Source organism: Mustelus asterias, chromosome 1 (genome assembly GCF_964213995.1).
Source record: "Mustelus asterias chromosome 1, sMusAst1.hap1.1, whole genome shotgun sequence".
Lineage (NCBI taxonomy): Eukaryota > Metazoa > Chordata > Chondrichthyes > Carcharhiniformes > Triakidae > Mustelus > Mustelus asterias.
Window position 1 is genome coordinate 37,611,917 of NC_135801.1, and position 14,178 is coordinate 37,626,094.

At 38.9% G+C, this 14,178-nt stretch overlaps 1 protein-coding gene across 9 annotated transcripts in view; it reads right to left on the reverse strand.

Annotated features, from left to right (window-relative positions):
* Window positions 1-14,178, reverse strand: part of kiaa1109 (KIAA1109 ortholog) — a 449,716-nt gene that overhangs the window by 156,025 nt on the left and 279,513 nt on the right. For all 9 annotated transcript variants that reach the window (XR_013497649.1, XR_013497648.1, XM_078211413.1 and 6 more), the window contains 7 exons: window positions 10,706-10,858; window positions 10,065-10,305; window positions 8,217-8,362; window positions 4,616-4,835; window positions 3,177-3,335; window positions 965-1,140; window positions 438-613 (listed from right to left, as the gene is read on the reverse strand). Coding sequence is in view for 7 of the 9 variants with exons in the window: in XM_078211413.1 (XP_078067539.1) it covers window positions 438-613; window positions 965-1,140; window positions 3,177-3,335; window positions 4,616-4,835; window positions 8,217-8,362; window positions 10,065-10,305; window positions 10,706-10,858 (1,271 nt within the window). In the remaining 2 variants the exon portion in view is untranslated. The remainder of the gene's footprint in view (window positions 1-437; window positions 614-964; window positions 1,141-3,176; window positions 3,336-4,615; window positions 4,836-8,216; window positions 8,363-10,064; window positions 10,306-10,705; window positions 10,859-14,178) is intronic.

Genomic DNA, 14,178 nt, shown 5'->3' on the forward strand with positions numbered 1-14,178 from the left:
ATCAAGTTAAGGGCTCTTTAGCTATGTGTGATGTGCGCCAAAATGAGGAAACAACAAACATAACCACTGATTTAAAAAAGCAACAATTGAGGGAATGTTAACATGGAGTAATGGCCAATGAAAATAGGTTTCAGAATCTTTGACATGAGCTTTGGTAATCTTTGTTGCCACAAACAGATAAGTTCAATACTATACTTTCAAGTGGTGATGTATACAAGAACGTTCAGACAACATTACTTCACATAAAAAAAATTGTTGCCTTGATGTGAGCAATATTCAAAACCTTACATCATTTAGAAAAAACATTAATTTCTTATGAACTTCCTGTGGATTATACCTGCATTTACCATCTAATGATCACCACTATTTTTGTCATGTCAATCTTCTTATAATGGGTTTCCTTTTTATGAACAAAAATGGCATGTATCATTGAATACCTTCTTTTTCTTCTGATCTTTCTCTCTTTGGATGTATCAGAATCAACAATATCTGCCCTGAGACAGTCCAGGGTGCCAGAGAATGACAAGTGTTCCCCAAAGTACATTCCATAAGTTAACGGTACAATATCTTGTGACTGTATTCCTGTATTACTTAGTAAAGGTTTAAAGACAACCTAAGAAGAATCAAAGATGAAAGTTATTTTCAATCCTATAAATGATTTCAAATCAATGTGAATATCAGTTTTTCTGTGAACATAAGAGCTTTTAAAATATTAAACAAATAGTTACTAAGAAAACTAGTGACTACACAGTGCATTAAAAAGATGCTTTGAAAATAAAAAACTCACCATTTCTGGGTTTGGGAGTGCACACACTGCTAATCTCAAAATGAGCAGTTGTGCAAAAACTACTTTTAGCAGATACACAAGATGTGCTCTGATCTTTAATGAAAAGTAAAAACTATGCTTTTACACATGTGAAAATGGAGATTAACAGGCATATTACAAAATATGTTTTCTTAATACCTGTGCATCAGCCAACTGAACAGCAGGAGGGCCCTGGTTACCCTCCTCAATACCAACAATTTCATCCTGACTAGTGCTGTTCTGAGACTGTGTGCCATCCAGTGTGTTCTGATCACTTGACAGCACTGTATTGAAGTCAGATGTAGATTGTATTGTAGGAAGATTATATGCCAAACCTATACAATATAATAACACACAATTAAGCCATAGTACAACACGTTTATCGTGATACAGACATAGTGTAACATGGCAACAATATATTAATTTAATCACTTGTTTCAGCATATTTAATTATTTCAAACTTCATCTACAGCCATTGAGCAGCAGTCACAAATAAAGCCAATATTCCACGCATTTTTCAAAGCAGAGGTACCAAGATTAAAACTTTTGTATGTTCAGATGTGCAGAACAAAACTGAATATATTATATAAATAATTTAATTTCTAGATATCATTAAGACTTGCGGATGACAGCTCTATTTTTGTTCTTTCTAACATTAAACAATGTTTCTTTGGTAGTGCGTTTTTAAAAAAAAACTACAAATATGGAAATATCTCACCATTCACTTCTCTTTTAGAATTCTTGGTACATTGGATTCAAATAAGTTAGCACATTACCGGAAAAATTCACTGACATCATTACATTTTTCAGATGCAAATCCATCAGTAAAGAAATCAAAAATATAAGCAATGCTGCTTTCACTGGGGGTATAGCAAAATAATGCATATTAGGGGAGGCAGTGGCATATTGGTATTGTCACTGGACTCCTAATCCAGAGACCCAGGGTAAGATCTGGGGACCTGGGTTCAAATCCCACCTTGGCTGATGCCGACATTTGAATTCAATAAAAAAAATCTGGAATTAAAAGTCTAATGATGACCACAAAACCATTGTCAATTGTCGAAAAAATCCATCTGATTCACTAATGTCCTTTAGGGAAGGAAATCTGCAATGCTTATCTGGTCTGGCCTACATGTAACTCCAGGTCCACAGCAATGTGGTTGGCTCTCAAATGTCCTTTGAAATGAAGGGCAGTTAGGGATAGGCAATAAATGCTGGAGCAGATAGTGACGTTGACTCATACATTAGAAAACATGTAGATTGGGTGTTAAATGCCAAATGAATTTCAGCAAAGATAAATATGAGGTAGGAAATACAAAAACATCAGCTACACCTTGGAAAATAAGAAACTGGGAAAGAAGAGCAAAGGTGAACGAATCATGAACTGCAACATCGTAAACCAGCAAAATAATTAAAACGACAAAGTTCTAGGATTCGTTTATGTAAATATAGAATTCAAAACTAGTGAAGATATGTTAAATTGTATAGAAACTTGGTCAAGCCACACTTTGACAAATTGTTCAGTGTTCCTTTTTATAAAAAGGAAAAAGAAACATAACAAAAGTGCAAAAAATAAATTATAGTATCAGGAAAGATTGAACTGGTTCAGATTTTGTCTTTCAGGAAAGAGAAAACTGAAAAGGACTCTTAATAGAGATCTTTAAAATTATGAATGAGCTAGGCATGGTAGACATGGAGAGAATGTTTCCACTTGTCACAGAACATAAAATTAAGGGCCAACAATACAAGATTGTTACGAATCAATCTTGTATGAAAATAAAATTTTCCTTACCCAGAGTGGTAAAATGTAGAACACATTAGAGGAAGTGGTTAAAACAAATCAATTAAATACTTTCAAAATGAAACTGGATGAGCACAGGAGAGAAAAAGGAATAGAAAGATTGCTAAAAAGCTGAGATGGAGTAAAGGAACAGCAGGAATTCACATGGAATATAAACTAACACAGCCTAGATGGGCTGTATGGGCTGTTTCTGCAATGCATATTCTATGAAATTCTATGCAATTCATTTATGAAAACATAAAATTATAAAAAACACAGGCAAGAATAATTTATCCATTATACCCAATAACTTATCCATATTATACCCACTCTTAATTAATCACAAGGGTGAATTTTGTAATAACTTCTTCCAAATGTTCCAAATTAATTAAATGAGCCTCAATATTCAATCCCAGCAATTTGATTCTTGCAAATGATACTTGCTTGGGCCACTGGACTCCAGGAGCATTTAAGTATCTCTATAACCTTCAACTCCATTGCTAACCAATAATTAGTAACAACACAAAAGCATTGAATTAGTGATCTCCAGATATGGGCTTTCTTTCATTTACTACATATTCTTCAGTTTACCTGTTGGAAGGCCGTTATGTCCAGATCTGGGCACTGGTGATTCTTGAGTAATGCTTCCTCGGTTACTCACAGCATTTGACATCCAATTATAGAAACTGACTGATGATGGTTCAGCTAACAGTGGATGTTCTGAATACATCTCTGCAGCAACAGCATTTCCTATTTTTGCAAAAATTAAGGGGAGAATTATATCCAAGGTTCAAGTTAAAACTCTATATACAAACATTTGTTGAAATTTCTGAAGTGTGTTCCCCACCTATCCATGCAACACAACAATAAAATTATGCCTTTGAATGCACAACAACGTTTAATTCATGAGTTGCATAATCGCTTATGTTTTCATTTTTTTTAATAAAGTGGAAGTCACTTATAAACTGTAATTTCTTATTGAAACCACAACATAAAATTTAGCAATTTATTTTCTGTATGAACCCATAGAATTTACTGATAGCCATTTTTATTACAACGACAATTTGCATTTATACAACACCTTCATCTTAAAAACAAATGGTCCCAGGACTTTCAGGGGAACTTTATCGAACGGAATTTGACACTGAGCCACAAAGAAAGAGAAGCAGTTTTAAAAGGTACAGAACTGCAATACAGAAAACCATAATTTTGTTCTGCACATTGCCTTAGTTTTAATTCATAAACATCAATCTTTTCTGGCCACATGAGCATCAGTTAAGCAAGTTTTAGAAGGTTGAATTTTATAAGTTTCAGGTGTTGCATCTTTTGAAAGGAGTTTATTGGTGGAAGAAGCTAGGAAACAATTTTTAAAGTATCATGATGATGGTTAAAAGAAACATGAATATCCTGCACTCTGCTTTCTTTTTCTCTGTGTTCATTATATGTTTTCTCATAGAATTTTGGAAGTAAAATATAAAGTTGCCTTTTGTCTTGTAAAAACACTTTCAATTCTGGTAGATGTTAGAAACGCTGCATGACTTGCATTATTCTAATATAATTTTAAGATTGCATATCAACAACTACTCAACAGCACCAAGATCATTGTTTATTTCTCACTTTGAACTCTGTTTAAATCCACTTATGCTCCCACAGAAACATTTCTTCCCCTTCAGTTCAATAACTTGTAAATGTCAGTTTTTCCACATCTTCCTTTAAATCCTCTCCTGGATGAGCTCATATAAGGAGTTCACCGATTGTATAGGTAGAGTTCTACCAACAGAAACATTTTAGCTAATATTCCAGCCAATAAAGGCAAGCTAAATAATAATGGCCACAGTTGCCATGCTAATTTAATTAACTACTTTCCTGATAGTAATTTGCTCTGTTTCACATAAGATAGGAATAAAGAATGCAGGCATTACAATATAGGAGGGAGAAGAGAAAAATAAAATTCCTTAGCACTCAGATTGCATTTTCTGCAGAGGCATCAAGCTGTGAAGTCGATTTATGCGAACAAACAAGAATTGTACCTGGCCGTGTAAGTGAACTGCTTTTAATTACTGTTGTACTGCGTTGTGGAGTTCCTTCAAGAAGATTGTGAAGACTAGGGAAGCTCCCAGTCAGATAGCTCAGTAGACTTTCCTTTCTAGGACTATCTCTAATTGGTAATCCTGTACGGCTGACGTGGGCTGGTGAGTCTGCTACTGTGTCTCCACTGGTATAGCTGAGGGACTGGTATGGGTGGACACCCTGTAAGGCAAATATAGAAAATAGTCAAAAAATACAGAGCTCAAAAATTTTAACTGAACAGTTAACTTTATTGTTTAAGTACGTGGTTTCATTTCCCAGATATACTGGCCTAGATTTTACAGTCAGCAACAAAGCAATGGTGGTCACTGTGAAATCTTGAAGACAGCCCTCAGCAAAGATCAAGTGATCTCTGTAGAATGCTTTACCTCTTTCCTGATGCAGTTTTAATATGGTGTCAAACCAAAGAGATGCCTTGTGTGGCAGTAGTATTGAAGAAAGCAGGTAAGCAGTGAAACACATTAAAATATTCACACAGAGCCTCCTTCTGACGATGCCAACCATCAGGCAACTTGACTTCATAGAACCATAGACTCATTACAGTGCAGAAAAGAGACCATCCGGCTCAGAGTCTGCACCGACTCTCTGAAAGGGCACCCCCCCCCCCCGCCCCGGCCCTCCCCTCCACACTATCCCTGTAATACCATGCATTTACCATGGCTAATCCACCAAACCTGCACATCGTTAGACTGTGGAAGGAAACCAGAGCACCCGGGAGAAAGCCATGCAAGCATGAAGAGAATGTGCAAACTCCAGACAGGCAATCACCCAGGGCTGGAATCAAACACAGGTCCCTGGGGGCTGTGAGGCAGCAATGCTAACTACTGTGCGTATCAAGAAACGGATGAGGCATTGAATTCTGCAAAGTCTATGCACCCAGACAACATTCTGGCACTGACATTTAATGTTATTACCATTGCTGAATCCCCCACTATCAATGTCCTGGGGACTACCATTGACCAGAAACCGAACTGAACCAACCATTAAATATATACAGTGGTTAGCACTGCTGCCCCACAGCGCCAGGGACCCAGGTTCGATTCTCGGCTTGGGTCACTGTCTGTGTGGAGTCTGCACATTCTCCCCGTGTCTGCGTGGCTTTCCTTCGGGTGCTCCAGTTTCCTCCCACAGTTTGAAAGACATGCTGGTTAGGTGCATTGGCCAGGTTAAATTCTCCCTCAGTGTACCCGAACAGGCGCCAGAGTGTGGCGACTAGGGGATTTTCACAAGAACTTAATTGCAGTGTTAATGTAAGCCTACTTGTGACACTAATAAATAAACTTAAACTTAAATACCGTGGTTACAAGAATGGGTCAGAGGCTGGGAATTCTGCGGTGAGTAATTCACCTTGTGACTCCCCAAAGCCTCTCCACTATGTGTAAGGCATAAGTCAGGAGTGTGGTGGAATATTCTCTAATTGCAGCTCCAACAGGACTCAAGAATTTTGACAACATCCAGAAGAAAGCAGCCTGCTTGATTAGTACATCATCCACCATCTTAAACATTCACTCCCTCCAGTACCAATCCATAGTGGCAGCAGTGTGCACCAAGATGCACTGCAGCAACTCACCAAGTCTCCTTCAACAGTACTTTCTAAACTCATGACTTCTACACCTGGAAGGATTAGGGCAGCAGCTGCCTGGGAACATCCCCACCTGCAAGTTCCCTTCCAAGCCACATCTGGGCTTGGAAATGATATCACTATTCCTTAGTTTCTCTGGGTCAGAATCCTGGAACTTACTTCCTAAAAGATGTAGATGCATCTATGCCTAATGGACTGCAGCACTTTAAAAGGCGGCTCGCCATCAAGGACAATTAGGGATGGTCAATAAATGCTTGCCTGGCCAGTCATGTTCACAAATAAATAAAAGAAGCAAACCAGGAAATTGAAAGCACCTAATATTTTGCACTTTTGATTTAAATTTTCTCATAGTGAAATAAGTGATTGGATTAACATAGAAGCTAAAGAATAAAGTTAAACACGCTTTTAAATAACATTTTTTCAATGCGCATTTTCTTAATTATGGAGGAATTTGATATTCCACACAGATTATGCTAGCTTTTCAAGGCCAAAGAGGCTGTTTAGCAATATTCATAAAGTTAGTATGCTGTTAAAAATGCAGTTACACCTCATTAAACAGGATGCAATTTTTTTCAAGGGTCTTTAACGGTGAGACTAACAACCAAAAGCTCTGGTCAATTCATATTTTCCATTGATTGCAATCTAGAGCCTTATCTGTGCACCCTATGAGAAAGCATACGATCACTGACAGAAACTTTTGAATTTCATTCTGCAAATATATGGATTCTAGGAGGTTGCCACGAGTTTCAGTGGAGTATTGATGGTAGACACTGACAATTTCACTATCATTGTCACAGTAAAATCTATGCCAATATTTCTAAAGACAGTAAGAGTTTTAACAACACCAGGTTAAAGTCCAACAGGTTTATTTGGTAGCAAATGCCATTTGCTACCAAATAAACCTGTTGAACTTTAACCTGGTGTTGTTAAAACTCTTACTGTGTTTACCCCAGTCCAACGCCGGCATCTCCACATCAATGTTTCTAATGGCCATGTAGGGGGTAATAAAATTTCCGAACAAAGCATATTCCATATAAAGCAAGAATGCCTAGGTTGTTAATGGGAAGTATCACAAAGACATGGGGTGGAACCTTCCCATAATTTGTCAGAGAGCCAGTTTCAGTGAGAAAATGGTGTGTAGCTCCCCAGCTGCACAGCTGAGTTTCCACTCCAGATTCTCTGGCACTCTGTGCCCATGGTGAATGCTGGCTGAAAATCCTCCCCAGTGTACATTTACAATTTTGTTTAAAAGTTTAAAATTTATTTTAGTCACAAGTAGTCTTACATTCACACTGTAATGAAGTTACTGCGAAAATAAGCATTGTATAACTGTGCCTCACCCTTGGCCATTGTACATTTTCTTTTGGTCAGAAGTAGAATATTTAAATGTAACTAACTCTTCTAGAACCATACATGCATGAATCCAAGAAATGTTGGTTGGGTGATATTTTAACACGTCATTAAATCAAAGAGAACATACAAAGAAGGTAATCCTACTTTCTTCCAAATGTTGTATCCTCCATTGAATTTAACTTTGTTGTAACTAAAAGGAGGAAGATGCCCTTCCTTTTCAGCCACAAAACCTATAGACAGTATAACTATGCAAAACTGCAGACTGTCCACAGCTATACATCCTACAACATATAAATGAATGAGGGAAATAATAGAAAACATTCCTGAGATTACTGTAAAGGTACAGTATCAAAGTATAGTGTTGCACTTCAGAAAAATGCATGGAGACTGTTTCATCAATTCAGCAGAACTGAATCACTATTAGGTGGATTTAACATACTAGCTATCAATCAAATGGGATAGAATTATACACTGATGACTAATATTTGTAAAATTGTATACAGGAATAAAATAATTTAAGAGGACACCATAAGTCGCGATACATAAATAAATCTGTATGGTATGCACACATCCAATTATTATATCATAAACATTTTGTTTATGCTTACTTTTATTTTAAGTGTGGATTCATGTGCATGAGCATTTGTTTTGGATAACTTCCTCATGATGTCAGAGCCGGTTACGGGTCCGGAAGAGATTCCGCCTGCTGGTGGACGGCTACTCTCTAACAGCATGGTGTGTTCGCTCACGGTAGCTGCAGCAAAAGACAAATATTAATGTGAGAACTTTCAATTGAAAAATCAGCAACTATCCAACATGTACCAAGGTTAAATGCTGCAGTGTACAGTGCAAACGTTTATGCAGGAGTTTATGTACAAAAGTGCCTTTTATTCTCTTAATAGTGGAATTCCTTTACTATTAAATGTGATCAAAAACATAAAAGAGTCACCAAATATACCATCACTCTTTTATTCACCAAACTTATTTTAAAAAGTCAAAGAGAATATTTCTTCTGCAAATTTAAATACAGCAGTAAAATTGTGCTGTATAACTATAACCAAATTCTACACTCAAACCTCCTTTCATATATCTCTTTTAAGTATCTATACTTATCCAAATAATGCTCATCTCTGATCATAACCAAATATTCATAACTCAACTTTTATCACCAACTGTAAGAGGATGTAGTGAAAATTGATTTTTCTGTCTAGCAAGAAGGCAGCTGATGGACTTAGAAAAACAGGTAATCAGAAAGTATTAAGTTATTGTGGAAAATAATTAATAACTTGGGAACTCCTAGACTTGCCTGTTTACACATCAGAATCAGAAAGCAACTTCTAAAAGACAGTCCTGGATTAGCAATGGGATGCTGCTTTTTAAAATCTATTAACATATTTAAGTTAAATCCCAAAAGTATAATTGCATACAATTAATGCTTTCTCTTTTCATAGGTACTGCCTGACTTGCTGAGTATTTCCAGAATTTTCTACTTTTTAATTTCAGGTTTCCAGCATCCACAAGATTGTGCTTTTATATAACTGGAGGCTTGATTTAAATCTAATAATTGTCGCAAAGGTTTCCTGGGGTTCAGTAAACTCGATAGCATATGGATGGTAGGAACTACTGGTGCCAGAAGATAAGCACACTTTTACAGCATTCATTAGGGATCAGCAGGAGTTCTTCAGGCCCCTCAAGGACGTTTTTATCTTCACCTTGTCAATCAAGATCTCTCTCTAGCCCTTGCCACAATTGGAGACTTCCCATTATCCCAGAGGTTTGCAGTTCCAATCTCAATCTTTCCCTGTCTTCTCACAAATGATGAAATCTTTCTCTCCCCAATTCAGCACAGAAGATCACATTCACTCCTACTTGCGATGGTCAACTTTACACCATCCAAACCACCAGCCTTTCACGTCCTTCCTGCTCCTGATTATCAGGGTTCACCCCCAAGGTTCTCTGGTTGTGGTCTGCTGCAGCCATTATTCCCACCTGGCAGCCAGTTTTTTCCATTTATAAGACAGAGAAAACATGATAATTCCATCCTGCTGCAAGATGTTCAGCTGGATATCTATGTTCCCTGCCTTGCCATGTTTTATCACACATTACCAGACTGCCTCCTTATCTTCCCATGATTATGGCCTAAATCCCTTTTCCCATCCGCTTCCATTTTAATCTTTTTGACTTTGGTTGATTGGCCAAGATAAATTGCCCCTTAGTGTCAGCGAGATTAGCAGGGTAAATATGTAGGGTTATGGGGATAGGCCCAGGGTGGGATTGTTGTCGGTGCAGGCTCAATGGGCCAAATGGCCTCTTTCTGCACTGTTGGGATTCTATGACTCTCAACTACTGAAGACTATGAGCTTTAGCATGAGAATTGGCTTAAAACTTAAAAAAGCTTTATTCATGGACATTTGTGTTGTAAAAAGAACATTTATCATACAAAATTGCATAAGTACCAGCATCAAATTCAAATTCTGCCCCATCAGCACTTGTGTCACTTTGTATGGCTCCTCCGTTGTCCAAGCCACAAATTTGACGATCAACATGTGATACTGGTTGCGGTTTTGGAAGTTGTGCTGGTTTAAGCTGTAAACGAACTCCTTTGAAAGCTGGAGTGACGACTATGAACTTCATCCACTGTCTTGCTAATGCCACCAAGCCCTTTTTTAGAGTAACAAGGGCAGGAAGGCCATTGTTCTGCAACAAATCAGCACAAACATGTATTATTATGCAGTTTTTATTTGAATTACGTACATAAATGGACTTTGGCTTGGTAGGCCTTGGAGTAAGTGCACAGGAGAGTTACTAGAATAGTACTAAGAACAAGGAATTTTAATTACATGATGTGATTGAGAAACAAGGAAGGTTAATGACAGCTTTAATAGAGGTGTTCAACTAGAGGACAATGCTTTTCTATTCACTCATGCCCACACCCATCCACACATAGCCAGGGCAAACTGTGCAAAAGCACAACATATCAAGAGTTCTAGTTTAGGTAACTAAGAATATTTGTATGCTTATAATTAGTTAGCTTTAGTTAACCAATTTCCACACACAAAATTCCAAGTTGTTCGTCACATAAGCTGTGAGTGCTTACCATAGTGGCATCCTCGATGACAGAATAGTCTGCCTGCTGCAGGTACCGATGAAGTATATTGCACAATAAGCAGGAAGGGTTTTCTTGGAGATACCGAGCTAATTTGGTCACCCTATTGTACTTGCTCTTCAATGGAAAATGTACACTCTTCCTCTGAATAAATAAACCAATTAGAAAACAGAAGAATAAATTATTAAATAAAATATCAAGAACATTCTTTTTGCCAGAGTTGATTATTCAATGTCAATCGTCAATATTCACATGACGGTTGTCTGTATGCGAGAGAATATTGCTGCAAACAAACAAAATGTTTAAGTTACCTAATGGAAGGAGTGTTCTCAGTTAAAATATGCTTATCAGACAAATATGTGCAGTCAGCTCATGAATCAACTGCAGAGTTTGCTTGTCATATGTCATCAGAAAAAGATATACAGTATGGTCACCTTGAGAAACAGAAAGCTCCGCTGAGTGATCTTGATTATCCCAATGAAACCAAACATTTATTTGCTAAGAAAAAGGTACAATAATTTATAATAAAATGGCTGAGTTGTATGGAGAGAAGGGAGTTAGAAAAGAACATAGAGAAAGTGGTCAAAACCACGATAGATGGAGAAGTGTGAAGACATTCACTTTGGATCTGAGAAAGATAAATCAAAATATTTTCAGAATAGTGAGTGATTAAGAGCTGTGGAGGTGCAAAGGGTTTTAGGTGTCCATGTCCACAAATTACAAAGCTGCTGCACAGATACAAAAGCAAATCAAAAATAAAAATAGAATGTTGGCATTTATCTCAAGGGGTCCGGAACTCAAAGGTGAGAAAGTGAAGCTTCAGTTGTACAGAGTCGTGATCAGATTCCATTTGAAGTGCTACATTCAGTTTTTATAATTGAACCTTGGGAAAGATACAGAACAGATTCACCACAATGAAACCAGGGCTCACAGGGTCAAGATACGCGAATAGGCTGCAAGGGTTGGCTTATGTTCCCCTTGGTTTAGGATGTTTTGAGGCACCATAATTTTCTAAATATTAAACATAATTTTCCCTAAAAAATCATCTGCAAGTTAGTATACATATTATACATGGCAAGAAACCAAAACAGATTTTTTAGCAGCCAGTGTTTATAAACTTTATTTTTGAAAGAAATGATCAAGAGGTGGCCAGATCGTCTTTATTTACATGTATAGAAGCCTTGAAATGCTGTGTCTAAATTGCTGACCTCAACTGGTTTACACAGCTCCTCAACTGCCTTGCTGTCTCCCTCATCATCAGTGTAAATTACATCACCTTTAACATTATCATCTTCATTGCTCATATCAGCAGCATCGTCATCCCAGAGAATGTGGAGTGGTGTGTCACAGGGATCAGTGCTGGGGCCTCAACTTTTTACAATTTGTATAAATGATTTGGATGAAAGGACGGATGGTACAATTGCTAAAATTGCTGATGACACAAAGATAAGTAGGAAAGTAAATTGTGGCATCGACAAAAGGAGGCTACAAAATGATATAGATGGGTTAGGTAAGTGGGCAAAGGTCTGGCAAATGGAGCATAATGTAGGAAAATGTGAAGCTGTCCATATTGACAGGACAAATAAAAAAGCATATTATCTAAATGATGAGAGATTACAGAGCTCCAAAGCACAGAGAGATCTGTGTGTACTGCTGCATGAAATGCAGGTGCAGCAAGTAATTAGGAAAGCTAACAAAATGTTATTGTGTATTGCAAGGCGAACTGAATACATGAGTAGTGAGGTTATGCTTCAATTATACAGGGCATTAGTGAAACCACATCTGCAGTACTGTGTATAGTATTGGTCTCCTTATTTAAGGAAAGATACAAGTGCACTGAAAGCAATTTAGGGAAGGTTTGCTAGATCTATGCCTGGGATAGGTGGCCTGCCTTATGAAGAAAGGTTAGACAGGCTAAGCTTGTATCTGTGAAAGTTTGGAAGAGTAAGAGGTGACTTGATTGTAACATACAAGATCTTGAGAGAACTTGGCAGGGTGGATGTGGATCGGGGGGGAGGGAATTCCAAGTGTCGAATTTGCATAAAAACTGGAGTAAATCTCGCTGGTTTTTTCAGCGGGAGTTTCAAAATGAATCTCCCACACTCTGTGCACTGCAGAGTGCAGTAGTGTGAATCACGCTGAAATTCGGGGGCCTCTCCCACTGGAGAGGCCGGCAGCAGAGCAGTGAGCAGGACCACTGCGCATGCGCCAATCTGTTAGCACTGAGATCGGCACATGCATAGTGGCTCCGCACTGCCAGTCTCCTGATCGCTGACCAGCTCAATCACTGGCCAATCCCGCGATCCCTGCATCACTAGCCATCCAACCTCCCCAAGGCCCAATCGCTGGCTCCCCGAATGTGTCCGGGCCAGCCTCGACCCTCCACCCCGATGCCCAGTCCCAAATGTGGGCTTCCCTCCCTCTGATCACAATCCCAATGCAGAGTGGCAGCAGGACTCCCTGTCTTCCACCGATTGCAGCCTAGAGGCCCCACCCCTTTGGCACAGCCCAATGCCCAGTGGGCAGTGCCAAATACTCCCTGGGCATTGGCACTCTACACCTTGGGCAGTGGCGGGGGCCCAGGCTAACACTGCCAAGGTGGAAATGCCCAGGGGAATCCACTCCGGCATCCGACCCTCTTGGGGGGAGGGGGGGCGCGGCCTTGATCTTCCCCCCCCCCCCCCCCCTCATTCCGACAGGGTTGGGTTGCCAGCTCCCCACACTGCAGGCCACTGTTTAAAAAGAAGGATGAGGAAATGAAACTCCACTAGTCGCCACAGTCTAGCGCCTGTTTGGGTCAATGCACGTGACCAAACCTAACCCAGAGGGTTGAGATACTTTGGAATTCTCAAAAGGTGGTTGAAGCAGAGTCTTTAAATATCTTTAAGGCAGAAGTAGATAAGATTCTTGATAAGCAAGGGTGAAAGGTTATCGGGGAAGGCAGAGATGCCAAATTGATGTTAAAATGAGATCAGCCATGATTTCATTGAATGACAAGAGCAGCCTCAAAGGACATAGTGGCCTATTCCTGCTTTGAATTCATATGTTCATATGAACCATCCATGGCATATTTGAAGCCATGCTGGATAGGGGATGGATCATTGACAGTCCAGGCTTTGATCTTATTGGCAATGAGCAAAAGGTCTGATTTCTTTGGGTTGCCTGATTGTGAAAACGCACGTTATTTAGAATGGAGCTGTTCTTCACATTTTTGGTGCATCTGCTATTTATACAGTTGGTTGTAATCAACATCCATCACTTGCAACTGGCCTGTCATATCTGGGATAAATACACCCAAGATCTTTGTGATCATCATCTAGGATATCCTTGACACATGACATTCAATGACATCTAGGCCTGAATTTTCAGGATGGCAAGCGCTCAGCACCCGTCATCCTGAAAGTTGGCGGGGAACACATTGCTGCTGACTCTGACAGGCCCACTGCCATTTCACGCTCAATGGA